The sequence below is a fragment of the Enhydra lutris genome, unplaced genomic scaffold (assembly GCF_002288905.1).
Source record: "Enhydra lutris kenyoni isolate GAN:26980312 unplaced genomic scaffold, ASM228890v2 scaffoldscaffold9, whole genome shotgun sequence".
Taxonomy (NCBI): domain Eukaryota; kingdom Metazoa; phylum Chordata; class Mammalia; order Carnivora; family Mustelidae; genus Enhydra; species Enhydra lutris.
Genome location: NW_019154093.1, coordinates 79,938,079 through 79,965,767, shown reverse-complemented (window position 1 = coordinate 79,965,767; position 27,689 = coordinate 79,938,079). Strand labels below are relative to the sequence as shown.

Genomic DNA, 27,689 nt, shown 5'->3' with positions numbered 1-27,689 from the left:
GCTTGCATAGGGTGGCTTGGCCAACGCCAGGGATCTCGCAGGTTCTCAGTCCTTATGGCCCTTTTCAGGTGACAGCTGAGGGCGAGTATTGGTTTCAGGATGAGGCATCTCGTGACGCCCTCGTGTCTTTGGTCTTATCCAGAGGGCTTTTCCTCTCACCTCTAATTAGAAGAGGATGTCTGGGGAGCGCCTTCAGCTTCTGGGCCGAGTTTGCCGCTGGGGGCAGAGGCTTTTGAACCCTCGTGGGACCACTGAGCCAATGCTCAGAATCCCAATCCTGAAATCTCTCTTCCTCAAGGCTTCTCTAGGGCCTTACTGGTGCAGCTGCCCTCGCTTTCAGTAGGGAACTGCGGACAGCCATGGGACTTGGGGTGCATCCTTGGCCTCGGGTAAGTCAGAGGCAGCCTGCATGGTGATGCCTGGACTTCTGCCTTCTCAGAACTCCCCCAGCCACCTGTCACTCAGGGGCCTTCTCCGTACCCTGGAAAGACGGTTGTCACCAGGGCTCATGGTCTCCATCTGTGCTGCACGAGGGCATTGAGTTGGAAGAAACAGAAGAGATGTGTACAAGGGCTAGGAATGGATCAACATGGAATTGAAAGTTTAATAACTCGGAAAATAAGGGGTTTTAGCAAAGTGACTAAATAGCTTGGGGAAAAAAAAAAGGAGGTGAGGTCGAACCTGTTCAACCAGGCCCTTGAGCAAGTACCAAGCTCAAATAGAGGGCAACTGATTAACCATGCAACCTGTCACACCTGCCAGGTCACCTGGCCAGCCTGGCCCTGGCCGATTCTGCCATCCAGTCTTTCTCAGCCCTTCCCTTCCCCATCCCCCACCCACAAAGGCCGCTTGGCCCCCTCTCCCTCCCCGCCTCCCCCACTCACCCAACCTTGGACTCATCTGTACAAAAACAGTCACCCTTCTCTGACTCCTTTTCTGGGGGAGGGAGGGTGCAGGGGAAGGCAGTCTGAGAAATGCATTGTGACCGCTTGCCCTCCATCCAAGAGTAATCCATGCAGAGTGCAGAATGCTTAGGTAACACAACACACAAAGAAAACCAGTCACTTACTACCTTCCTGTCCTTTAGCAATTTCCTGTGTGTTGGCCCAGCACCTTCCCCATACATAGGTAGTGGGGTAAGCGGTTCTTGACAAAAACACTTGTAAACCCTCTAGAGCCTTTTCCTTCTCTAACTTAGTAAGATGCTTCCGACATTTTTAGGTGTTCATAATATTTTGCTCTGTGATTTTTGATGACTGTGTAATATTTCACCTGCTGGAGAAGGGCTGTCATTTCCGTCACAGAGCCTTGCTGGCTGGACCTCTCCCCGCTTCTGCAGACCCCCATCCCCACCCGCCGTGTGCTGTTCCTCATTCTGCCACCCTTTGGAAGGCCCCTCTACTCTCTCCCAGCACAGCCCCGCACACCTCCCAGGGCTGTGCTCCGAACTCCCCAGTTCCTGTCTCTGGCCTGCTGCAGAGTTGTGTTTTATGTGCTCCTGGCCCCAGTAAGAACAACCAAGGGACCCGCTGCTCACTCCCTGGTGACAGTCCTGCTCAAAGCGTGTTCCTTGAATTAAATTGGAAAATGAGGCATCCCCAGGGCGGCCCTCAGAGGAGGAGACTGAACCACTAACAATGAAAGTCAAAGCTGAGAGGAGGAATGGCTGTGAATTATTATGATAGAGGTAACAGGGGCTTGGGAAATCCCCAGGGGCGGTGTCCATGCACTTGACTATTAATTTTTAGTTGAGTGTGGATGTTGATTCTTTGTTAGTGTGCTGGACGTATTTCAGGATGCCTGGCCACTCACTCTTTAAGCAGGGACTGAGGGGGCAGTGGTTGTACTCCAGATAATGGAATATAGAAAACCACCCCGTCAAGTCTGCCTGGGCCTGGGTGGGGCGAAGTGTGTGTCATAAACGACCCCCCACATCCACACCTGAGCCTTTGAGGTTGCTGTCTGGGGAATGTCTCTGAGAGCCGTAGTGGGGAGTTGCAGGTGAGTGCACAGGTAATGTTAGGCTATGCAAGCTGGACTGTTGGAGCCCAGAAACTTTGGCCAAGTAGAGAAAGCCTGTCCTTGCAGGGAGGAGTGCAACTGTCCTGAGGAAGTAGTCTAGGTCATGTGGGTTTCCAGTTCTGGGACTTCTAAGGACTGTGACTCATACTCTTGGGTTGTTTTGAACTTCCATGGTGTCCCCTGTCATACCTGCCCCACCGCACACATATACCCACTTGAGCTAGTTGAATGGGCCCCCGAGCTCAGATCCTTGTGTTTTTCTGGCTAACGACCAAGAGGATGGCCCACACGCCTTTGAGCATGGTCACAGTCAGGACAATGGTCATCCCAGCTGCCAGCCCATCTGTTTCCCTGACCATCCGGCAAAGCCAGCCTGGCTCCCAGAGGAAGCTGCTCGAGTACTTCTGGGACTGAAGGCAAGTGTTCTGGGCTTTTCCTAACTTGAGAGAAGGGGGCCCTTGGACCCTGATGCGCTTGTTGGCTCTCCCATTGGCGACATATACTGAAGTGTCTGACAAGCCCCAAGCGCTGAGCTCAGGGCATGTTTGGATGGTAACAGAGCTCCTCAGTGTGCAGAGGTTCCCGCTGGGAGTCACAGCACAGTCTCCACGAGGCCAAGAGAGCCCAGGGGAGAAGGCTGTGGTCTTGGGCGGAATTGGGAGAAGAGCATCAGTGGTTGGTACAAGGAGTGCTCCCTGGAGGGAAGTTGGAGGGGCTGCACCAGGAGTAGGAAGCTGCTCAGAGACCCATCTGAAGACCACCCATTCAAAACCTGTACGTCCCTTGGCAGCTGGGCAGCCCCCATTTCTTATGTGTGTCTGTATATGTCTGTGGCCTTGGCATTGGAAGACAACAGGGAGGGTGTGGGACATTGTATTGAGGGCCACGGTAGACCTCTCAGGAGCTTCCTGAAGCCGTGGCCTCTGGTTCCCTCCCAGGTCATGGCCCTCGAGGTCTTCTGCATTCCTTGCTGCCCCAGTGAACTGACCTCCTCATGCAATCCGCATGAGCCCTTTGGGCATTTTTCAGGAAGGACCTGGGCTTAGCATCTTCTTCCTGGGGCCACGAGAACATCAGGGGAGACATAGACAGGAAGCCTGCCAGCTTCTAGGAGGAAGAACCGGAGGACAGGGGTGATGGGGGGAACCAAGGAGGCGTTACCTTGCTCCTCATGGAGGATGGTGGTGATGGCCAGTAAAGTGACTCCTTGGATATCCAGCAGGTGTCTCTCAAACTGTAAGAACTTGGTGAAACTGAGGCATTCCAGGTCCAGAATGGTTCTGAGTGAGGGTCCTTTTACGGGAACTCACGTGAAACTGGTGCTTCCTAGGCCACTAGACTCGGCCGGAGAACTGTGCCGTGAGGTTGTCCTCTCATTAAAAACAATCTGCCTGACACTCAGTCCATTTCTGTTATCTTTGAAACCGGATGGAAGGAAACAGTGGTCAGTAGATGTAGGGTAATTACAGGGAGAGCATTTACAGGCAAGTAATCTGATTCCGTCTTTTAATTTTTTTTTTTTTTTCCTCCTCCAGAAAACAGAAGGTGAATACTGGTACTTCTGTTCAATTATAAGCATTTTCCCCTGGATATACTGCCCTCAGTCCTGGTGTAGTTGGGTCTGTTACCTTAGCTGTGGGCATGGTTGGGTCAGGGCAGGCTGCAGGGCTCCCCCATCTGCCTTTCCAGAAGCTTCTGGGCTGTGCCGACCTTGGGATGGGAGTGAAGGGCCCCAGGTGGGTATGAGAAGGTGGGAGGACTGTGGGGCATTAGCTCTGCCTTTTCGGGGAGTGGAAGGCTGTGGGAGGGCTGAGTGACAGGAGGGGGTGTGGCTGAGGAAGAAGAGCAGGGGGCTGTGGTCTTGGGGGCTGGTCCTAGTGCCAAGCACGTCATGGGTGAAAGGGCCACGGACATCTTAGAAATGCTCAGTTCTCCCCTGAGGGTTCAGTGGTTAAGGAGAGAGAAGCTAGGGGATTGCACATATTCGGTCGAGGAGAAGACAAAGACCTAGTGCTTCTGGACGGAGAGCAGGAGCCGAATTCAGATTCAGATGCATGCTGCTCGAAAACCAATACTTGACAGACAAGGGATGGTGGGAGAGGAAAGCTTGCTTTCTTCGGGAAGCCGGCAGTCTGGGAAGGTGGAGGACTAACGTCTCGAAGACCGTCTCCCCCGTATAGTTGAGGCTGGAAGGGTATAAAGGGGAAGGGAGAGGAGCACATGAGCAGGAGAAGCAGGTGCCCTGGTAGTTAGTCCAAGGTGGACATGACCCTGAGCAGACTTGCTGGCTTCTGGGGCAGCTGTTTTCATAGAGTCAGACCTTATCTTCTGGGAAGGTCTGTTCCTTCACTCCTCAAGGCCAGTGGTCTGCAAATCTCAAGGAAAGTAGGTTAGTTCTGCTCCAGACCAAGGGACTTAGGTCAGCAAGCAAGGAGTGCATAAGCTCAAAGCAAGTTATCCTTTAAGACCCGTTGGAGTACTGTTCCAGTGGGAGGCATGTGCAAAGAGGAGAACATGTTGGCTATGGCAAAACAATGAGAAATCCCGTAAATATCCATCTATAGGGGAACAAATAAAATGCAGTGTAATCCCAGGAGGGGATACCATTTAGCTATATAAAAGGAAGGAACTAGAATTATATCGAATCTCAAAAACATTGGGGAGCAAAACCAAGGAATGTGTCTGTATGGAACCAAAGTGTTTTTGTAATGATACTGTGTATTTTCAATGATTGTGTATATATATGTTTCTATACGTATATACACATATCTGTTTGTGTCTGTATTTCTGTACATGCGTGGATTTTTAAGAAAAGTCTGGAGTGGTTCATAGCAGTGCTAGTCTCTGGGGAGTTGAGGTGGGAAGCAGGATGATGGCTGGTAGTCAGAAGAGATTGAAGGCTTATAATATTTTCACTATCATTTGTTTTAAATATTCTAATTGAAGTAAATATTAGAACGTTTAAAGTATTTTTGAAGTCATCGTTCAGCAGCGTTCTAAGGTGGCAGCTACAGCATTTAGGACCAAGTAAATGAGGCTGCAGCTGGGAAGCAGGGACCCCGCTCTCTGGGAATCCTACCAGAGACAGACAGCCAGGCAGCCTCATCGTGACTCAGCAGGACACATGTCACGGAGATCAAAGTCAGTTTGGGGTGAAGTGAATCATTGTGTTTGCCATCTTCTTTGCTGGTTCTGTAGCAGGTAGTCATACCTCCTTAGAAGTGGCATCAATAATGTAACATTAACTAATCATCATCTTTAGACGAGCTCTATTTTAGGTACCGCTGGGGATTTAAACCAAAAAAAAAAAAAAAAAAAAAAAAAGGAGAGAAGGAATAGTGATATTTTTGTCCTTGAACTTAAAACCAGGCCAGGCCTTCATCTTATCTCACTTCATCTTATCTCACTGTGAATTTGGTCTCCCTGCTTTGGGTCTTGCCCTCTGCTCTGTCCTCCACCTGCCTCTAGAATGAGGACTCAGAAACAAAAACACAGTCTGTGTCCTTGCTTTTCCTGTGCTAGTCTCTTTCTCAGCTTCCCCTATCCCAGAGGAGACCTTTGACTGTATCCATGTGCCTTTTGGTGCCCTTTCCCGCCTGGGACTCCTGTACCCTCCGGTCGTGTGACCAGAGCCCCTGACAGGCTTCTCGTTGGTCCTGCAGCGACCTGGTAGTGTTTTTATGCGGCACATACTTCCCTGACCACCCTTCAAGACCCAATTCAAATGCTCCTGCTTCCGTGAAGCCTGTTTGGAAGCCTACAGTCTCCTTCTGAGGGAATCTTCACCTTGCACTCTGCCCCTCACCGTGGTCACCTTCTGTTATACAGTAATGTTCGGTTGTGTGCATTTCCTTTGGGATTGTCAGCTTTGCATCCAACTATGTCTTATTAATCCCTCCCTCAGTTTGGGGCTGGGCTCCCCTTCATATAACAGGTACTCGGAAACTGTTGGTTGAAAGCGTAGTGTAGGTTCCAGCCCTCTTGGCCCTGTAACCAGTTACTCCAAAACTCAGTTGCTTCAGACTATTTTATGGTGTCACCGAACCTGTGGGTCAGGAATTGGGGCGGGCATGGCGGGGATGGCTTCTGTCTGTTCCCACTATCCTGGAGTCTCAGCTGGGAGGCTGCTTGTAGCTGAGCGGTCCTATGAAGGCTCGATCACGTACATGGCGCACTGTGGGTGGTGAGCTCTGTTGGGCTGTGGATGGGATGGGGGGGGGCCCTCCCTGCACCTTGGGCTTCCTCATAGCATGGCAGCCTCAGGACACTGGAGATTGTTCCGTGGCGACACTGGAGATTGTTCCGTGGCCACACAGGACACCAGGTGGCAGAGCAGATGCTGCGTTACTTGCTATGACCAGACCCTGACGGTCACAGGGTCACCAGCCTGCCCAGGTTCAAAGGGAGGGAGATTAAAGTCCACCCCCGATGGCATGGTCCCACTGAGGAAGAGCACCTGGGACAGGAGCTGTGTTTGGAAAACACGCCTTGCCAGGGCATGTGGGAGAAACTGGGTTCACAGCTAGAGCTCGTGTCACCACCGCAGGCCCTCTGGCACTCGGCCACTTCATGCCCATGGAGCACTTAGGATGGGCCACGTGTTCAGAATCTTGGAGGAAGAACTCGTTTAATCCTTCAATGACAAGGTGACAGTTAAGTCACTTTACAAATGGGGATGCTGAGGCACAGAGAGCTTCAGTAGTCCTAGCCGAGGTCTCGCAGCACTGCCTGTGCTGTGCAAGATCAAGGAAGGAGAAACTTCTGGAATCATCTGCATTCTTCAGATCTGCTGCTGGGTGCTGGCACTGCACACACATCTCATGGGAGTCAGAGGCTGTTTCAGGGGACAGTTTTGATGGAAACGAGGACCGAGCTAGAGGTATTCATACCCATGGTCTGGGGAAGTGGAGGAGACAGCTGTCCTGTCTCTGTGGTTTCCTGCACGTGTGTGTGTGTACGCACACCTTGGTCAGACTGCCTCTCATGGGTGCTGACATTGACCTAGCGGGACCCCTTTGTGAAGGTGCTTTGGGTGGTGCGCGTCAGGGTAGTCTGGCTTCCTCCGCCCCTTGCCTCAGGTTCTGCATCTGTGAAGTAAAGTCGCTAAGAGCATATTCCTCCCAGGGCTGCTGCGAGCGTTGACATGCGTTAGTTAATACCTGTAAAGCACACTCGGACAGTGTCTGGTACCCCATCGGGGTCCAGCAGGTGCTGGCTGTCGTTGCAAGGGCCAACCTCTGTGTCTGTCTGTCCGTCCCCTGGTCCAGAAGGGGATCACATGGAGATCCTTTTCGCTGATACTACTGTTGTCCTCCCTTGGCTGAAGGCTAACAAGTAGGGACCCCCAGACCTTGTCACCAGAGTCGCCTCCCTGACTGCTCTCTCTCAGGAACCTACATTCTGGGAAGCTTCTATTGGGTCCATTCTCCACCTCGCAGAGGGTCTGTTTGTCATTTTAAACTTGAGGACTTAGAGATTCCTCACGACAGTTGTCAGGACAAGGTTGGTAAGAAAGTCAGTCTGTGGCTTATCCTCACTTAACGCTGATGTCCCCACGTTCGGCATGCACCACAGACTAGGAAAGTATTAGTCACATTCTTTGTCCTGGAGGAAATGGCTTAACCCGGAAGGACATCTCCTAATCAGTCAGGGTGGCTCTAATGACATCAACTAACCTTCGTTGTATGAGGATTAAATGAGATGATGGACGCTGAGCGGTGAGGGTAGTGGCTGGCCCCCTAAAGTGCTAGTTGTTACCATCCTCTTTCTTCACTGTAAAGCAACACAGACTTGCCAATTTAAAGTAATGGGAGAATAAAAGAAAAGAGAAGGGGAGGGTCACCAGCGTTCTCACCACTCAAAGATTTAGCCCAGGGTCATTGTTTTCTGGGGTCATTTTTCTAGGTATAGTTTTGGGTTTTTTAAAACACAATTTTACTACCTATGCAGTTTTGCATTTTTAGCCAAAAGTTAAATGTCGATGTTTCTTTTTTATGCTCTTGTACTTACAAAGATTTTTTCCCCCGGTTTTAGATGATCTCCTAGGGGGCGGAAGAAAATAAAATCTTGGAATGCTCATTGGGTGGCTTTCACGGTCTATCTGATCTCTGGGGTTACCTGCGAGATCGAGATACAGTGCCTTACATTGTTCCCATCGTATGGAGAAAGAGATCCGCCAGCGTGGCAGGGTTGCGTGTAGAATTTCTACCAGCTGGGTGTGGAGGGAACTTTTATAACTGGAGAGGCAACAGCTGGAAGAGCAGACGTGGAGTGGTGAGCTAGATCCTTTGACACTTCGACATGCTCAGTCATGCATCTTGAACATAGCAGTTGGACCCTTTGCCTAGAGACGTGGGTTCCCCGAGCCCAGGCGTATTCCAAAAAATGCACGAGAAGCTAGTTTTCACAGGCACAGTGACCCCTCCTGCTCTGTAACTCCTGAATCATACTACCCCTAGCCAGTTTCATCTGGGAACAAAGGAAAAAGAGCGTCCTTGAACATGCACGCTCTTGAAAAACTAGTGAAGTGATAGATACCCTGTGTTTATGTGACTGGAGACGGTCACAAGTAATTCTGAAAGGACATGGCCTGTCCTAATGATCATGTACTGTCTAAAGCAATATTCTGAATTCTTTTCCTGGGCCTTGAGTTGCTTTCCGAATCTTTTAAAATTGATGGACCCCTCTTCTAGAAAATGTATGCATGGGCAGCAAACACAGTTTTTCATTAAATCTTAAGACTCACAGGTGTCGATACCGGTCATATATTGGTGCAAAACAAATTACCCCCACACTTCAGGCTGAAATCAATAGTAAATTCTTCTCAGTTTTACTATAAACCTAAAATTGTTGTCCCCCACCCCCCAAAAAAGTGCAATCTTAAAAAAGAATTTTGATTGGAGAAGCTGTGTACGCTCCATGAAAGCAGGAATTACTGCAGTTGTCAATAAAATTCTTAAAATGAGAAAACACACAAAGATAACAGTAAATATTATTTCATACAGTTCCTGTGCATCAGGAATCCAGGAGCCCTTACCTCTGGTGGCTCTTATACTGTGACTCCTGGTGGGGGGCTGTCATCTTGGCTGGTCTGGAGGACCCTCTTCCGGCATGGGCCAGTTACATGCTGGTCTTTGAGGGGGGTGGGGGTGGGGCGCTCAGGTAGACCTGCCCTGAGGGCTGCTTTGATGTCCTCCTGACATGTTGTCTGTGGTCCCAGAGAGCAAGGCAGAAACCCTGGTGTCTTTTTCGGCCTAGCCTTGGACGTCATACTCCAGCGTTCTGCATTTCCAGTCAGGGCAGAGGGCAAGGTGTGGAGGGTAAACTCTCCAGGCACGTCACCCTCCCTACACATTGACTCCAGGGGTTTCCTAACCCTTTCATTTAGGGTTTTTATATGGGTTTTATTACACTGGCATAGTTCGTTGAATCATTGGCCGTTGGTGGTTGAACTCAATCTCTTGCCCCTGTTTCCTCCCTGGAGTATGTGGGGTGGGAAAGAAAGTATCAGCCCTCTAAGCTGGGCCAGCTCCTCTCTTAAAACTGTCAAGGGCCTGCTTTAAATCATTAGCATCACTCCTTTGGGGGGGAAAAGGGGCTCTTTATGAATGACAAAAAGACAGTGCTACCAGTCGGAAATTCCAAGGGTTTTAGGAACTCTGGGCCAGGAACCAGGGACAAAAACCAAATACGTATTTTTTTTTATTCTACCATATTAGTCAATACAGAAGAAATTTTATACAGCAGTCATACCTTACTTTTGTTTTTGGTTAAATTTTTTTCCTGCTTATGCAAGTAGTATATACTCTTTGCAAAGAAACAAGGGTGGGGAGGAGTAAAATACAAAAAAGAAAATAAAAATCACTTGCCATCATATTATCCAGTATTTTCTCTCTCTACTTTTTCGAGAGGAAGATACAGAAATTTTCTTTCCTTTTTTTTTTTTAAGATTTTATTTATTTATTTGACAGACAGAGAGATCACAAGCAGGCAGAGAGGCAGGCAGAGAGAGGGAGGGAAACAGGTTCCCCGCTGAGCAGAGAGCCCAATGCGGGGCTCGATCCCAGGACCCCGAGATCATGACCCGAGCCGAAGGCAGAGGCTTAACCCACTGAGCCACCCAGGCGCCCCGATACAGAAATTTTCTGTACACCCCTTTCTCCACTCATAGGTAGCCTCACGTATCACCCACGTCACTCATCAGAGCTGCACGTTGGTTACCCAGGATGAACCTGCATTGACACAGCAGAGTCACCTGAGGCCCATAGTTTACTCTAGTGTTCACCCTTCTTCCGTGGTACACTCTGTGGGTTTGGATAAATGTGTAATTAAACGTGTTCATCATTACAGTATCGTACAGAGTATTTTCACTGCCCTAAAAATCCTCTGTGCTCTGCCTGTTCATCTCCCCGCCCCCCGCAACCACTGATGTTTCTAGTGTCTTCATAGTTTGGCCTCTTGTGGAATGTCACATAGTTGGAAGCATATAATGTGTAGCCTTTTTTGATTGGCTTTTTTCACTTATTTGTATGTAAAGTTTTTTCATGGCCTTTTCATGGCTTGAAAGCTCATTTCTTCTTATTATTTTATTTTATTTATTTATTTATTTATTTTGAAAACTCATTTCTTTTTAGTGCTGAATTCTCTTCTGTGGTCTGGATGTACCACATTTGTTGATCTCTACTGAAGACTATCTTGAGTTCTTCCAACTTTTGGCAATTATGAATAAAGCTGATATCAACACATATGTACTGGTTTTTGTAGCAACAAAAGTTTTTAACACCTTTGGATAATACCAGGGAGTACAGTTGCTGGATCATATGGTAAGAGTGTGCTTAGTTTTGTCAGAAACCCCCAGACTGTCTTTCAGAGTGGCTATTCTGTTTTGCATCCCCATTAGCAATGAATGAGTGTTCTTGCTCTAAGTCCTCCCCAGCGTTTGGTGGTGTTAGTGTGCCAGATTTGGGCGGCTCTTACAAGTGTGGAGTGGTATCTTTTTGTTGTTTTCATTTCTGTTTTCCTGGTGACAAGATGTGGAGCAGCCTTTCATATGCTTCCGTGCCATCTGATATCTTCTTTGGTGAGGTGTTTCTTAAGGTCTTTGGCCCATTTTTTAATCATTTTTTTTCTTATTTTTGAGTTTCGAAAGTTCATTGTATATTTTGGTTATCAGTCCTCTATCAGATGTGTCTTCTGCAAATATTTTCTCCCAGTCAGTGACTTGTCTTCTAATTCTCTTGATTTTGTTTTTCACAGAGCAGGAGTTTAATTTTTTTTATTAATTTTTAAAATTTTTTATAAACATATAATGTATTATTAGCCCCAGGGGTACAGGAGGAGTTTAATTTTAAGAGCACTTAACTTACCCATTATTTCTTTCATGGATCATGCCATTAATGTTTGTATCTGAAAGGTCATCACTGTCCCCAATCTCACCTAGGCTTCCTCTTAGGTCATTTTCTAGGAGTTTTATACTTTCACATGTTACGTTTAGGTCTGTGATCCATTCTGAGTTAGTTTTTGTGAAGGGAAAAAGGTCTGTGTCTAGATTTGGGTTTTTTGCTTATTTGTTTGCATGTGTTTATACAGTTATGTGAGCATTATTTGTTGAAGAGACTATCTCTGCTCCATTGGATTGCCTTTGCCCATTTGTCAGAGATCAGTTAAGTATTTATGGGGCTCCATTTCGTTCCATTGATCTATTTGCCCTTTCTTTCTCCAATACCTTGCTGTTTTCATTACTCTATAGTAAGTCTTAAAGTTGCATAGCTTTAGCCCTTCAACTTTGTTCTCCTCTTTCGATATAGTGTTGGCTATTCTGGGTCTTTTGCCTCTCTGATAAACTTTAGAATCAGTTTGTTGATATACACAGATAACTTACTGTGATTTTGATTGGAATTTCATTCAATCTATAAAGCAGGTGAGAACTGTTATTTTGATGATAGTGAGTCCTTTTATCCAAGAACATGACTTTTTCTCCATTTATTTAGTTCTTTGATTTTGTTCATCGGAGTTTTGTACCTTTCCTCATATATATCTTCTGTATATTTTGTTACATTTCTACTATTTCATTTTGGGGAGTACTAATGTAAATGGTATTGTGTTTTCAAAACTTCACTTTCCTTTTGTTCCAGGGTTTGTTTGTTTGTTTGTTTAGTCAATCCCTTTAGGTTTTTTGTATAGACAATCATGTCATCTGTGAATAAAGACAGTTTAATGTCTTCCTTCCAAATCTGTATACTTTTTTTTTAAGATTTTATTTATTTATTTGACAGAGATTACAAGTAGGCAGAGAGGCAGGCAGAGAGAGGGGGGGAAGGAGGCTTTCCGTTGAGCAGAGAGCCCGATACCGGGCTCAACCCCAGGACCCTGGTCATGACCTGAGCCGAAGGCAGAGGCTTTCAGGCGCCCCCCTGTATACTTTTTATTTTCTTTTCTTGCCTTATCTCATCAGCAAGGACTTTCAAGTATGATATTGAAAACGAGTAGTAGTAAAAAGGAATATCCTTGCGTTGTACCTAATCTTAGTGGGAAAGCTTTGAGGTTCTCACCATTAAGTTTGCTGTTAGCTATGGGGTTTTTTTTTAGGTATTCTTTATTAATTTGGAAAAATTCCCCTGTGTTCCTACTTTACTGAGACTTTCTATGGTGAATATTGTTGGATTTTGTCAGATGCTTTTCCTGCTTCTCTTGATATGATCATGTGATTTTTCTTTTTTAGCCTATTGATGTGGTAGATTACATTAATTGATTTTTAAATATTGAACAAGTCCTGCATACCTGGGATAAAACCTACGTGGTCTTGGTGTATAATTCTTTCTGTAAATTGTTGGGTTTGATTTGCTAATACTTTGTTGAAGATTTTTGCATCTATGCTCATGAGAGATATCGGTCTGTATTTTTCTTATAATGTCTTTGTCTAGTTTGAGTGTTAGGGTAGTGCTGGCCTTATAAAGAGTTAAGAAGTGTTCCGCCTGCTTCTGTTTTTCTGAAAGAGATTGTAGAGAGTGGGCATACTTTTTTCCTTAAATGTTCAATAGAATTTACTCATCTGGACCTGGTGCTTTCTGTTTTGGAAGGTTATTAATTACTGAATCAATTTGTTTGATAGGACTATAGGTCTATTGAAATTATCTGTTTCTCGTGTGGGTTTTCACAGATTCTGTCTTTCAAGGAATTGATCCTTGTCATGTAGGTTATCAAATTTGTAGGCACAGACTTGTTCATAGGATTCCTTAATTATCCTTTTAATTTTCATGGGCCCTGTGGTGATGTCTTCTCTTTCATTTTTTATTATTAGATAATTTGTGTCCTTTCTCTTTTTTCTTAGTTATCCTGGCCAGGGGCTTATAGATTTTACTGATCTGATCAAAGAAGAGCTTTTGACTTTGTTGATTTTCTCTTTTGATTTCCTATTTTCAATTCCATTGATTTCTATCTCCTGCTTACTTTGGACTTAATTTGCTTTTCCTTTTCTATCTCCCTAAGGTAGAAACCTAGATTACTGATTTGAGGTCATTCTTCTTTTCTAATACATGCGTCCAACGATATAAATTTCCCTCTAAGCTCTGTTTTGCCTGCATATGACACATTTTGGTAAGTTGGCTTTCATTTTCATTGAATTCAAAATATTTTTAAATATCTCTTGAGATTTCTTCTGTGATCCAGGTGTTCTTTAGAAGTGTGTTGTTTAATATCCACATGTTTGGGGATTTTCCAGTTATTTTTCTGTTACACAATTCCACTGCGGTCTGCGAGCAGACACTGCGATTTCTAGTCTTCTGCATTTGCTAATGCAGAGTTTGCTAAGGTGTGTGTTACGGCCCAGAATGTGGTCTGTTTTGGAGACTGTTCCGTGCAAGCTTGAGGAGAATGAGGACTCTGCTGCTGTTGGACGAAGTGGTCAATAGACATGTGTTATGTTCAGTTGATTGATGGTTTATTGAGTTTAGCTATATCCTTACTGATTGTCTGCTTGGTGGAACAGTCCATTTCTGAGAGAGGGGTACTGAAGTCGCCAGCTCTGCTAGTGTATTCATCCATTTCTCCTTATAGTTCTATCAGTTTTTGCCTCATCCAGTGTGATGCTCTGTTGTCATGTGCGTACACGTTAAGAATTGTTATGTCTTTGTAGAGAATTATGTAATGTCCTTCATCATCAGTTTTTACTTTCTCTACCTTGAAATCTGCTCTGAGATTAATAGAACTACTCCTGCTTTTTTTTTTTTAAGATTTTATTTATTTATTTGACAGGCAGAGATCACGAGGAGGCAGAGAGGCAGGCAGAGAGAGAGGGAGAAGCAGGCTCCCTGATGAGCAGAGAGCCTGACGTGGGGCTCGATCCCAGGACCCTGGGATCATGACCTGAGCCGAAGGCAAAGGCTTAACCCACTGAGCTACCTAGGTGCCTCTCTGCTTCTTTTGATTGGTGGTTACATGGGGTATTTTTCTCCATCCATTTACCCATAATCTATATGTGCCTTTATATTTAGAGTGGACTTCTTATAGGTATATAATATCTACAAGATATATAAGATATTATATATTGGCTCGTGTGTTTTTTTTGTTTTGTTTTTGTTTTTGTTTTTTTGTAGCGTGAAGGGAGCTTTATTAATTTCTATCCACGCCTTCAACAGACAAAATATACAGAGAATTACCCTTCAGTTACAATAACATGACACTGGACTATTATCACTAATGGCATCAAAGAAATGTGAGGCATTTATGTAGAGGAAACTCAACAATGGGTATAGCCCTGTACCACTTTACAGAGTACTTCCACATTATTATCTCATTTGATATTAAACATTAACATTATGCTTAAAATTGTGAAAATTGATGGAGTGCTTTCTCATGACTGCGCCAAACACTGTGTTGCTCTATGATTTCTTTTTTTTTTTTAATTTTTAAGTTTTTTTATAAACATAAACCGTATTATTAGCCCCAGGGGTACAGGTCTGTGAATCGCCAGGTTTACACACTTCACAGCACTCACCATAGCACATACCCTCCCCAAAGTCCATAACCCCCACCACCCTCTCCCTACCACCCTCCCCCCGGCCCCTCTCAGTTTGTTTTGTGACATTAAGAGTCTCTTATGGTTTGTCTCCCTCCCGATCCCATCTTATTTCATTTATTCTTTTCCTACCCCCCAAACTCCCAACATTGCATCTCCACTTCCTCATATCAGGGAGATCATATGATAGTTGTCTTTCTCCTGTTGATTTGTTTCGCTAAGCATAATACCCTCTTGTTCCTTCCACATCGTTGCAAATGGCAAGATTTCATTTCTTTTGATGGCTGCATAGTATTCCATTGTATATATATATACCACATCTTCTTTATCCATTCATCTGTTGATGGACATCTAGGTTCTTTCCATAGTTTGGCTATTGTGGACATTGCTGCTATAAACATTTGGGTGCCCGTGCCCCTTCAGATGACTACATTTGTATCTTTAGGGTAAATATCCAGTAGTGTGATTGCTGGTCATAGGGTAGCTCTATTTTCAACTTTTTGAGGAACCTCCATGCTATTTTCCAGAGTGGTTGCACCAGCTTGCATTCCCACCAACAGTGTAGGAGAGTTCCCTTTTCTCCGCATCCTTGTCAGCATCTGTCATTTCCTGACTTGTTAATTTTTGGCTCGTGTGTTTTGATCCACTCTCACAATCTCTGTCTTTTAATTGGCACGTTTAGAACATTGATTGACGTTCAGAGTGATTTCTGATATAGTTGCATTTGTATCTACCACACATACTATTGTTTCGTATCTGTAGCCCTTGCTCCTTGCTCTTATTTTTGTCTTCCACTCTTTTTCTGCCTTTTGCATCCAGTCCTTTTTAGATGGCTGTATATGACCCTGTGTATATTTGTTCTTTTCTTTTTAAATTACAGAAGTGGTATTTGCTTGTTGCAAAGTAATTCAAAACATATAAGAATGTCTAAAGTGAAAAAAAGCAATAACACTAAAAAAAAGTAATCCCTGCCCAGGAGGAGTCTCCTGTTGTAGGCTGAGAGGGAAGACGGAAGGGGCCTCGAGGCCAGCGCAGGCCTTGGCCAGGTAGGGACCTGGGTCTCTTTGAAGACATGGCGCTGTCTCAGAAAATGAGGGGGCAGTGCCAGGAATAGGAAAAGTGGAGAGTGGGGTGCAGAAAGGGAATTAAACTGAGAAGGAAAATGTAATTTCTACTTCTGTGTTAGGGTCCACTCTTTAAGAACGGTGTTATTTTCAGGGACCAGAGGCCCTTTGTGGGGCAGGAAGGAAATGAAGGAGATCTTGAATGAACAAGTGCGGCCGAATGTGTGTGGTTCAAGTCCAGCCCGGTGTTTGTTTATTTATTTGTTCAACAAGGCTGCTTACAGCCTGCTTCGGGCTTGGACAAGTTAGTTTGACCCGGATGCCTCAGCTCATCAAGGCCGCTTCACGCTGTTTACTTTCCAGGGGGTGACATGTGTGATCTGATGGCCGAACGCTGTGGTAAGGCCTGTGAGGAGAACATGGGCTGGCTAAGCTCCAGGTTGCCTCGCGTGAGGAGAGCCGGCATCGTCCGACGGGCCTCCGCCGCGCCCATTCGCTAGAGAAGAGTGACGCTCTCTTGACCCAGATTCACGGAGAGTCTTTGCAGAAGGGAGGAGATGGCCTCCCAAATCTGGACACCTGGGTGCCAGCACATAGAGACCCGTGGAAGCAGCAGTTGTCGACCTTGCCATGCTTTTGGATTTTTAGAATTGCTACTGGCCGGGCTGCACCCCAGACCAGTTATACCAGCTGGGGTCCAGGCCCTGCTGTGTTGGAAAGGTCCCCAGGTGATTCTAGTGTGGCTGCAGCGTGAAGGAGAAGCTGGCTCCCTCTCACCTGCCTCTAGTGGCCTTCCTGGCAAGCGGCTGTGGCTTTTGTGTCCCCAAGCCCTGAGATACAAAGAGACCTGAATGTTCTGAATGCAGTTAGATTGTTTTCAGAGTTCTGTGTTTCTGGAGGAGTGCAAACATTTGATTCAGAATGTCACCATACAGTTATTTTAAGTTGTCATAGACAGAGTACACATAGTCAAAATGTTATACACCACAATTTTCACAGACCAAAAATAACTAATGAGCTGTCTCCTCCATGGCTCTCAGTGTAGTAATGAGGGCTGTCAACCAGGATGGATCAGTGACATTCACAGACCACTTTGATCCGTTGATTTGGTTCCCTCCCCTTCATTTGTTCAGTTCCCAGTTTCTGCGCAGGAAGCCAAGATGGGGTTCCGGGTAAGACTTGGATTGGGAGTAAAGCATCTCCGTGAATTACAGGTCGGAAGCCCCCCGTCTTTCCTTCAAGGGTCTGTGGTAAAGTCTGTCATCTTGTAGCTGAGGCCAGCTTGCTCGGAGGTGCCCACCTTGCCCCCTCCCAAGTGCAGCCCTGGACTGGCCTCGAGTTGTGTCCCCTTGTCCTCGAGCTGTCCGGGCTGCTCACCAGTTGGATCCCCGTCAGATCGGTTCACATCTGGGCAGCTGGGATTCCTTTTCAGAGAGGGAGAGGGGAAGCTGTTATGGACCGTGGAAGTGGGCTGCTGCTGTGGGTGGAGGTGGGTGGGCGAGAGATGCTGTCGTTGTCAGGAGGCCCTTGGATTGTCCTTGGGGATGTCTGGCCAAATCTATGGATCCAGCACTGAAGAATGTTCCAGCCAGGAGGGGTTTTTAGGAGGGGTTTTTAGCTAGCAGCCCTGCACAGAAGAGTAACTGTGGGCTAGACCCTGTGTTGGGGGCTTGACAGGTGCTTTTGTTTGTTTGTTTGTTTGTTTTAAAGATTTGACTTACTTATTTGACAGAGAGAGATCACAAGAAGGCAGAGAGGCAGGCAGAGAGAGAGGAAGGGAAGCAGGCTCCCTGCTGAGCAGAGAGCCAGACTCGGGGCTCTCGACCCCAGGATCCTGGGATCATGACCCCAGCGGAAGGCAGAGGCTTTAACCCACTGAGCCACCCAGGCACCCCTATGGGTGTTATCTTACTGAGTCTGATAACTCCGTGAGGCCCATGTTATTGTCCTGGTCTTACAGATGAGAAAACTGAGGCCCCGAGGTTTTAAGTAATTAAGCCAAGGTCACAGCCAGTAAGGGACAAAGCCAGCCCTAATATATGTGCTGGTCCACTCCCAAGCCTTCTTAGAAATCTTTTTATAGATGAAGAGATCAAGGTCCAGAAAGGAAAAGCAGCCTGTCCAAGATGACACAGCTAGTCCTAGTTACTGGCAGAACAGGGGCTGGAACTCACCTGCCCCCTGTGCCTCACTGCTCTACCCAGCTGCTGCAGGGAAAGAAGGCCATTGGCCTGGGGGTGGCGGGGGTGGGGGGCGGTGGTGAGGAGATGTGGGGGGTGCCTTCTCCTCCCTGCCCTGGGGCTCAGGCAGTGGCAGCCTTAGGCTGGCATGGAATGAGAAATGACTCACCATTTTCCATGCTCCCGAGTCTATGGGGGAGAGTGTAGTTGAGAAGAACGAGGAGAAGGCAGGCAGGGGCGACCTCAGAGCAGCATAGCCAGCCAGACTGGCGGCGCCCCTACCCCATGGCCAGTGTGCTGGCATCGGGGCTGTCCTTCCACGTTCATGTGCATTCAGCTTCAAGCCGCAGTCGCCCACAGGAGCTCCAGGAGGTGAGGAGCGGCTCCTCCACCTGTGCTGGGAAGAGCTACATCTAAAAACAAAGGGCGCAGCACCAAAGCAAGGGCCGCAGGACTCCCTTCAACCTACAGGCCCAGCCTGCAGGACGGTTGCTTTTATTTGTTTTCATGGGAATGGGTGTTGAGGAGTCAACGTTTCCTGCTCATTTCATTAAAAACTTTGTAAACGGCATTAATAAGTAGATATAAAACCGCTACACAAATGACAAACAGAGGGACTAAATGAAATTCCCAAGGGTTCAGCCATTTAATCAGTAACCAACTGCGGCTTGCTTGGTCAGATCTCCATATATGCAAATTCGGGACAGAGCTTTAGCGCAGTGTTTTAATTAATATTTATAAATCACAGAGCACCTCAGAGAGGGCCAGGAAGCTATTTATATGATCATGTCATACAAATCACAAACGCTTTTGAAGATCGCGGCCTACTCTGCGTTTTGGTCTGGGAAGTAAGCGAGCCTGTCTGTGTGTCCCCCACAGGTGTCGTGCTGGCACAGCGACATGTCGCCGTCCAGGAAGGACCCCTGTACCGCACAGAGGGCTCCCACATCACCATCTGGTGCAACGTGAGTGGCTACCAGGGGCCTTCGGAGCAGAATTTCCAGTGGTCCATTTACCTGCCATCCGCCCCGGAACGGGAGGTCCAAATCGTCAGCACCGTGGACTCCTCCTTCCCTTACGCTATCTACACCCAGCGAGTCCGCGGGGGGAAGATCTACGTGGAGAGGGTCCAGGGGAACTCAGCCTTGCTGCACATCACCGACCTGCAGGCCCGGGACGCCGGGGAGTATGAGTGCCACACGCCCAGCACAGACAATCAGTACTTCGGGAGTTACAGTGCCAAGATGAACCTCATGGGTAAGGAGATGTTGTTTCCCGTGGCTGGCATCCCGCCCCAGTGAGTCTGCTCAGGGTGCTATACCCAAATGCCACAGCCCGGGTGGCTGACACGACAAGCGTTGATTTCTCACAGCTCTGGAGGCTAGAAGTACAAGGTCAAGGTGGCAGGCACGGTTGTTTCTGGTGAGGGCCCTCTTCTGGGTTGCCAACCTTTGATTTCTCGTTGTGTTCTCCCATGGCAGAAAGGGAATGAGAGAGCTCACTGAGGTCCCTTTCCAAGGGCTCCCCCTCCATGACCCCATCACCTCCCAGAGTCCTCACCTCCAAACACCACTGGGGATGGGGGAAGGAAGGATTAGGATTCACCATATGGGGTGTGGGGGAGGGGAGGAAATAAATACTGAGTCTAGATTACTGAGTCCCTGCTTTCGTAGTGCAACTTTACTTGACTAAACAACAACAACAACAAAAACCCAAAGGTCCCCAGATGTCTTAGTGGTTAACCAGTAGCATGAGTGAACAAAGGTTCTGGGTTCCCTTGTAAATCCCTTATAAATAGAAGGCTGGGGCTAAAACAAAAGATGGAGTGCGGGTGTTAAGAATTCGGAGAAGGTTAACTGACCCTGTAGCTGGTGAAGGGAGATAGGAAAGTCGAAGGCAAGGACATTTGTGGTTGATGATCTGCCTGAAGAAGTGGTGGAGGTGGAGTATAGGACATCAGCTAGCAGAGAAGCGAAACCGCGGGGTGACAGAGGGGCTCTGAAACCTGCAGGGCGTTGCTGAATCAGGAGGCGAGTGCACCTGCAGGTCCTTGTTCACACCCGGAGCCACTCCCTAGGTCCTCAGGCTGCACAAGCAAGGGATTGTGCACCAGCTGTCTCCCTTGGCCCTAGTACCCCCTGAATGTTGGAGGTTGCTGGTGGGAGGGGACAGATTTCAGTGTGGACGGCTGTGGGCCACCAGGCTTGCTGATTTGGAAGGGTCAACGATATCAAGGCCAAAGACTTTTTTTTCTTTTTCCGCCCAAGTCTTAATCTCCAGTTTTTATTATCACCGTTCTGCTTGGAAATTATGTCTTGAGCAGAAAAACAAAATAGCTTTATTATTGCTGACCCTCCACATGGGTGAACATTACACCCCAGTGCTGTCCACACTGAGTTCTCCCCTCCCCACCCCACACCAAACTTGCTTTTCCTTTCTGTCGGTCTGCATCCTATCGAGAGGCCTGTGAGACCCAGGCCTGAGATGAGCTCAGTAAGAAAACACACACTGGTTGCCACTGGGGTGGCCCCAGGCCAAGAATGGGGGTGTTGAGTCTCCAGAGTATAGTTTTTTTTTTTTTTAATTTTTTAAATTTTATTTATTTATTTGACAGAGAGCGAGATCACAAGTAAGCAGAGAGGTAGGTAGCTCGATGTGGGGCTTGATCCCAGGACCCTGAGATCATGACCTGAGCTGAAGGCAGAGGCTTAACCCACTGAGCCACCCACGTGCCCCCAGAGTGCAGTTCTGACCAAGGGGCCATGGGGCCGTGTTCTGAGGCTTCCTTCCAGCACGGACCCCTCTGACACATGAATTACAGGAAAATTCCACCTACCTGATGATCAAGGTGGTTGTTGCTTTCTTCTGCCAAAGACTTTTTTTTCTTACAACGTAGCCTTGCTAGAGCATTGCATTGCTGAAGTTAGTGGGGGGGAACGTGGGGGTGAGGCAGTGAGAGGGGAGGAAGTCAGCGAGGTGCACTGACATGTGAAAACGCAACTTCTAGGAACTATTTCCTTTTGAGGATCGGTCAGAAGCCAAGCGAAAGTATCTTGAAGCAGTACCAGAAGGAACAACAAAATCTCATTTGGCCTAAAAGAGAATTCTTGTTGACACAGTATTTTTAGGGAGTTCATTTACTATGAGAAATGAAGTACATCCTGCCTATGTTAGCCAAGTGTTATTAAAATACCAAACAGGTAAGCGTTAAGTGCCAAAAAATTGCAGTCCAAATCCACGCAGGAAACTCCTGTTTCTGTGCCGTCCGGGGTTGACCGAGGCCTCCCGGTGACTGCTGAAGGCCTTGTGGGGTCAGTGGTTGGCCCCCCGGCAGGGGTGAGGTTCTGCAGCTTTGGGACCGTGCGCCCGGGACATTTCTGTGTTGCAGTGATTCCTGACACCCTGCAGACCACGGCCGTGCCCCAGACTCTGCACAAAGTGGAGCAGGACCCCTTGGAGCTGACGTGTGAGGTGACCACGGAGACGTTCCAGCACAGCCACCTGTCAGTGGCCTGGCTCCGGCAGCGAGGGGGCGAGAAGCCCGCAGAGGTCATTGCCCTGAGCCGAGATTTCGTGCTGTACTCCAGCAGCGAGTACGCCCAGAGGCAGAGCCTGGGGGAGGTGCGGCTGGACAAGCTGGGGAGCTCCACGTTCCGCCTCACCGTCTTCCACCTGCAGCCCTCCGACCAGGGCGAGTTCTACTGTGAGGCTGCCGAGTGGATCCAGGACCCGGATGGCTCGTGGTACGCCATGACCCGAAAGCGGTCCGAGGGTACTGTGGTCAACGTCCAGCCCACAGGTCAGTCTCTCTCTTGTTCTTGCTGGTGGGGAGGGTTGTCTGATGCTGGGAGAAGGTGCAGACTCCTTCTCTGAGGACCTCTGAAAGTACTAGGAACATAGAAGGGCCTGCCTAAAATCTGACCTTCTAGTGACTTTTGGAGAGGAGCCAGCCAGCCCAAATCCGGCTTACAGACAGGGTTTCTTGGACCCACGGGGTATTTGATATTTTTCGTGAATTACAGGTTCATTTTTAAAAATTGGGAGATTTCACATAAACTGTTTTGTATCTAATGAACTGGGTTCCCAGGGGCTGCCCCCCCGCTTTGATGACATTACCTGTTTTGGTGACCAGTCCTATTTTATTTGTAGAAGACATTTGAGATTCTGAGCCTTCCATCAGAGGTCTGAAATTATGATCTAGGGAAATTTTGGCTTAAATTATGATTTCCTATATTAATACTATGTCCTTGGTGGTGTTTTATAATTTCCAGAATGCTTTATCACGTAGTACTTCTGCAGAAGTTCTGCAGAGTAAGTCAGTGGTGGGGCAGATGCCGAGGGCAGTGGCTTTATGGTGGGGCCCCGGGAGAAGTCCCAGGGCAGGGCATCGAGGCCCGCCTGGCGAGTGTCAGATTCTCCCATAAGGGCTTTCACTGGTGAAAGACCTGGTAAGGGGGCTCCCTGAGGAGGCTGAGTTGACATGTTTATAGCTGGGGTGAGAAGATGATGACACCATGAGCAGAGGTCCTCTCTGACTCCCCACACTCTCCGACTGCCCCGTGCCCCCGAGTCCAGCCATGCTCCAGATCAGAGCTAATGTCTGTCGCGGGCTGCCTTGGCTGGGCAGCAGCAGGCCTTCCACGAGACCTTCAGTGCCCTGACTTTGGTCATCGAGCCATCATCAAGGTGCAGTAAGCAGCCCCAGGACGTTCCTGTGTTGTTCCTCACCTCCAGGAGGAGCTGCGGTTGGAGGTGTGGTTTATGGGAGATGAGCTGTGGTACATTTGGGGTCTCATCTTCAGGACCTGACCTTGACCTCACTGTCCTGTTTGCTACACACAGTCAGTGGTCTTGGCCTTCTGCCACTTTTTCTTGTGTCCGTGTAGAGCAGTGCTTCCAATCTACCCAATGGTACAGATTCCTGAAGCAGGTTGCTGGGGTGGGGCTGGGGGGGCTGGGAAGCTGGATTTCCAGTACACATCCCAGGTGATTCTTCTGCTGTCTGTGTTGTCCGGCACAGCTCTACAGGTAATAGGGCAGAAGGGATTCTCTGGACAGCGGATGGGCTTTCCTGAGAAGGATCGGCTCCAGGAAAGAGAGTGCTTTATCTGCTCTGTCGGGCCCAGAGCTGTTAGCAGCTTTTGGATCTTCCAGTACTAAGACATCTGGGGAAGGCACTTCATTTCGTATTTATCCTTTCCCTTTCTGGTTGGCTTTAAGATCAGCTTCAGAAGTCTGGACCAAGTTTTGAATCTTAATGCTTTCAAATTAGGTGGCATCAGTTAATCTTCTTTATTTTAATCTTACCAATTTGGGATTAGGACTTTTTGAATTTGCCCAGCAAATGTATTCAGACTAAGCCAGCCAAGAGAAAACTAGATGCAAAAAAACGTTGATGACTTTACTCGGTGCCCCCAAGCTTTTCAGGTTCCACGGTTGCAGCTCCATCTGGCCCTTCCCTTAGTTCCTTTCGGTAAACATTCAGTGAGTCTCTGCGGCGGTGAAGGTCCGGCGAAAGCTGCTGGAGATTCGAAGATGGACAGCTCTTGGGGCCTGCCCTCAGGGAAGGGGCAGCTGTGAAGGCCAGTGGCTCAGTGGGGTGTCCTGAGGTCTGTGATGCTATGTGGATGGTGCTCTGGGACACAGTGACTAGGCAGTGCCCTGGCAACCTGAAGTTTTCCCTGGATGGGAGAGTGAAGGTGAATCCAGGAAAACCAGCAAGGAGGGCAAGTGGAGCTGAATCTGAAGCTTGAGGAGCCACCAGAGGGGCAAGCTTAAGGGCACAAAAATGTGTCCCATGTTTGGCCAGCAGACAGGAGCCCGGCATGGGTAGAGGTTGAGGCCCAGAAATGAGTGACGAGAGGAGGCCTGAGGTCCCACGTGCTGGAGTGCGGAGCTCGGCCTTGACTCCATAGCCCCAGTGTTTGCAAGCTGTCCTTCTTGGGGTCTTGGGAGCCCCCTTAGAGGTGCCTGCCAGAAGGTGGTGGAGGAAGGCACCCCGAGGGCCACAGTGTTCCCTCACTGCCCTTAACCAAATGTTTTCTATGTTGGGCAACAGAAGATTTTACATAAAGAAACTGCCCTTTCCTCTGCCCCCTCTCAAGGACTGTTTGAAAACCACTGCTTCAGACACTTGTAGGGGGAAATAGAGATTTTAAAGCAAGGAGTGACACAATGAGTTCTGGGTTCCAGAAGGACAGAACCCCAGAGACCAGCTGGAGGTTGAGTAAACAGGTCGGTCCTGCCGTGGAGAGACCAGGTAGGAGAGAACTCTGAGACCAGGGTGGGTGGGCGGCAGTCTGGAAAGCAGGCAGCAGGTGCTAGAGATGGAAGAATGGGGAGCACCACACGGAGCAGGAATCCACGTACTGGGCACCCTGAGGCCAGGGCTCTGGGTGATTCCTTGAATTGGGATGGGGAGGGAAGGGGAAGGAAAGGTATTAAGAACAAAGTCCTGCTTCAAAGCCTCTGCTTCCCGGTCGGTGGCAGCCCTGGTTGTCTTTTCTTCTGTTTTTGTCAGTTTCAGTCCAGGACTCCATCCTTCAGCAGAAGCTTACAGAGATGCTCAGTACATAAAAGCACTGTCCATGCTGAGCCTGGGAGGAATGAGGGCCTGGGAGGAGCTGTGTGGTGGTAATTGCAAAGGCCCAGGAGAATAGCAGCAGTGAGAGGTCAGAGGAGCAGGTCTCGGTGAGAAAGAGAAAGAAACCAAGGGGTCAGTCAAGCAAGAGGAGAATCAGGAAGGAAGGCGTCATGGAACCCAAGGGAGAGGAGAGTGGGTCTGACTGAAACCTGCTTGAGAGAAGCCTTTGGTGCGATGGGTCGGGGTCAGGGTGGCCAGGGGAATCACTGAGGACATTTGCTAAGACAGTGAAGTGTGGGAGAGGGGCCAGAAGCCAAACTTCAGGGAGTTGAAGAGTGAGGGGCATTGGAAAAAGCAGAAATCAATTTCTGGAGGTGTAATTGACTGGGCATCATCCCCAAGGACCAGCTGCACAGGAAGGCGGTGGTATGCTGTAAGTCTTGTGTCTTCGACCTGGGAACATCAAGCTTCACCAAACCATGGGGTTGTCCCGCAAGAGTAGAAGAGTCTCTGGTTGCCACAAGTAGAAAGCCACAGGAGGAGATGGAAATGGAAAGTTCTGAGGTCTCAGGCACCTGTTTGCATGTCTTCCGTGCCATTTATCTGGAAGGCGTGCCTTTTTTTTCTTTTTTTTTTTTTTAATCATTGATGTCAAGTGACTGTAATTGGGTTTACCACTGAGCCACTGTCTGGCCGATAACACAGGCACAGTTCCCTTTTGGTGTGTCCCTTTTGCGCAGGGGGTGACTCACTTCAGTTCCCACCTCGTAGGACTGGTTTTTGAGGAAGAGGAAGCTGAGGCAGCAGCTGTCCCCTGGGAGGCGAGCCCCTGGGAGTCGTTGATTGGGGTTTGCTTTGTCAGGAATTTTGGATCCTGAAGGAAGGAGTTAATTTGCTGAAGAACATGGATATTTGGAGCAAGACACCAGGCCATGTGGGAGGGGAGGGGAGGTGGTTGAGAGCCTCAGGAACAGGGTGAGGAAAAGCCTAGTTTGGACTGGAAAAGAGGATGTCAAAGATGCATACTTGTGATCCCTGTGATTTCTCAGGGAAAATAGAATTTTTTATCTGCTCGAAGGGTGCATAGGACAGGGGGACAAAAATGGGGCAAAGGTCACAAAGTTAGTGGTAGAAGCTTGGAAATGCCAGCATACGGAAGGTAGTCGAGGTCAGAGCCAACAGGTCTATGAGGAATTCAAACATACCTGGATTGTGATTTCCCATCTTCAGGGGGACAGAGCTAGACTTGAAAGAAGGAGGGACCTAGCTCCAGCCCGCCTACCCAAGGCCTCGTGGTTCTGTTTTCTGCAAACTTTCATCCTTCGTCTCAGCCCCCACTTCTGCCATGGGTGCCCATGAGGGGCGGTGAGTGTCTCACCGTCTATGGGACACTGTTTGCGGCCATGAGCCTTTCCCTCTCTGAGCATCCGCTCCTTCCCGGTCAGACAGCCAGCTCTCTGGAGGGTGCTTGGCCTCACTGATCATCTCAGAGGTCATTCACTTTCAGCAGAACTTGGTATCTTCCCTCTCCCTCCTTCTCGAGATTTGATCTGACAGGTGGTGACTGGTGGAGAGACATTCATTTTCGCTTGTGGAATTTTGTGTGCGGGATTGTCGTAATTACCTGTGTCTTATTTCCAGCGTGCGCAGGGGACTAAGAACATATCTCAGTTATCGGTACATTTTCGAATATTTCTTAGCACTGGGGTTAGTGCCTAGGCCCCTGTGTAACTTCGTCTCTCACATTTCCATGGTGTGGGTCCTGCCACACTGGCAGAAAATGTTTGTAGGCCTGTTGCTTAAATGGAGTTTCGGGGGGTATAGGTGAGAGCTAGACCTGGGTAAGTGATGTCAGGAATGATATTCCTTATTGTCCTCTGGGGTCTAATCCTGGACATCATAGGCTACAGAGTCCCCTCTGTCTCAACTGGGATGATGAGCCCCTTAGACTGTCTGGGTCTAGCTACCTTTGAGTTCTCTCTGAGATATTCGGGAGTTTCTCGGGTCCTCAGATCAGCCCTGGGCGTGGGTTGGATTTTTCTCCCAAGACTAGCAAGGACGTGCCTTCCCTGTGGTTAGCACGCCCCCAGAAGGCCCCGGTGGTGGGAATTTGCGGATATCGTTGGGGTAGCTGGGGGTCCCTGTGTTCACCCAGAATGCATCCGTTTTGTTGTTGGTTTCCTTAGACAAAGAATTCACCGTTCGGCTGGAGACCGAGAAGCGACTGTACACGGTGGGTGAGCCGGCGGAGTTCAGATGCATCCTAGAGGCACAGAACGTTCCTGACCGTTACTTCGCTGTGTCCTGGGCCTTCAACAGCTCGCTCATCGCCAGCATGGGGCCTAATGCTGTGCCAGTCCTCAACAGTGAATTCGCCCATCGGGAAGCCAGGGGCCAGCTCAAAGTGGCCAAGGAGAGCGACGGTGTCTTTGTGCTCAAGATCTACCACCTCCGCCAGGAAGACAGTGGGAAATACAACTGTCGTGTGACAGAGAGAGAGAAGACGGTCACCGGGGAGTTCATTGACAAGGAGAGCAAGCGGCCCAAGAACATCCCCATCATAGTCCTCCCCATCAGTAAGTAGAGAGATGTGCTGCCACCTCTCCTCCCCCCTCCCCACCCCCGTCTGGTCTGTAGCTGGCATCATTGAAAAGAAGTTGGGGGACATATGAGCTATTTGGCGGTGGGGGTTCGTGGAACCCAAGGGTTCAGTCAGCGCTGGCAGAGAAACCCGCTAATCTTTCTCTCTCCCTTCTCCAGCTTGCCTGCCCACACTTAGCACACACCCCCCCCCCCCCCCCCCCCCCCCCCCCCCCCCCCCCCCC

General features: G+C 48.4%; 1 protein-coding gene across 2 annotated transcripts in view; it reads left to right on the top strand.

Annotated features, from left to right (window-relative positions):
- The window catches only part of LOC111143564 (immunoglobulin superfamily member 3), a 93,332-nt gene that overhangs the window by 33,285 nt on the left and 32,358 nt on the right, over positions 1-27,689 (top strand). For both annotated transcript variants that reach the window (XM_022497388.1, XM_022497387.1), the window contains exons 2-4: positions 19,161-19,538; positions 21,670-22,080; positions 27,051-27,440. In XM_022497388.1, coding sequence (XP_022353096.1) covers positions 19,161-19,538; positions 21,670-22,080; positions 27,051-27,440 — 1,179 coding nt within the window. The remainder of the gene's footprint in view (positions 1-19,160; positions 19,539-21,669; positions 22,081-27,050; positions 27,441-27,689) is intronic.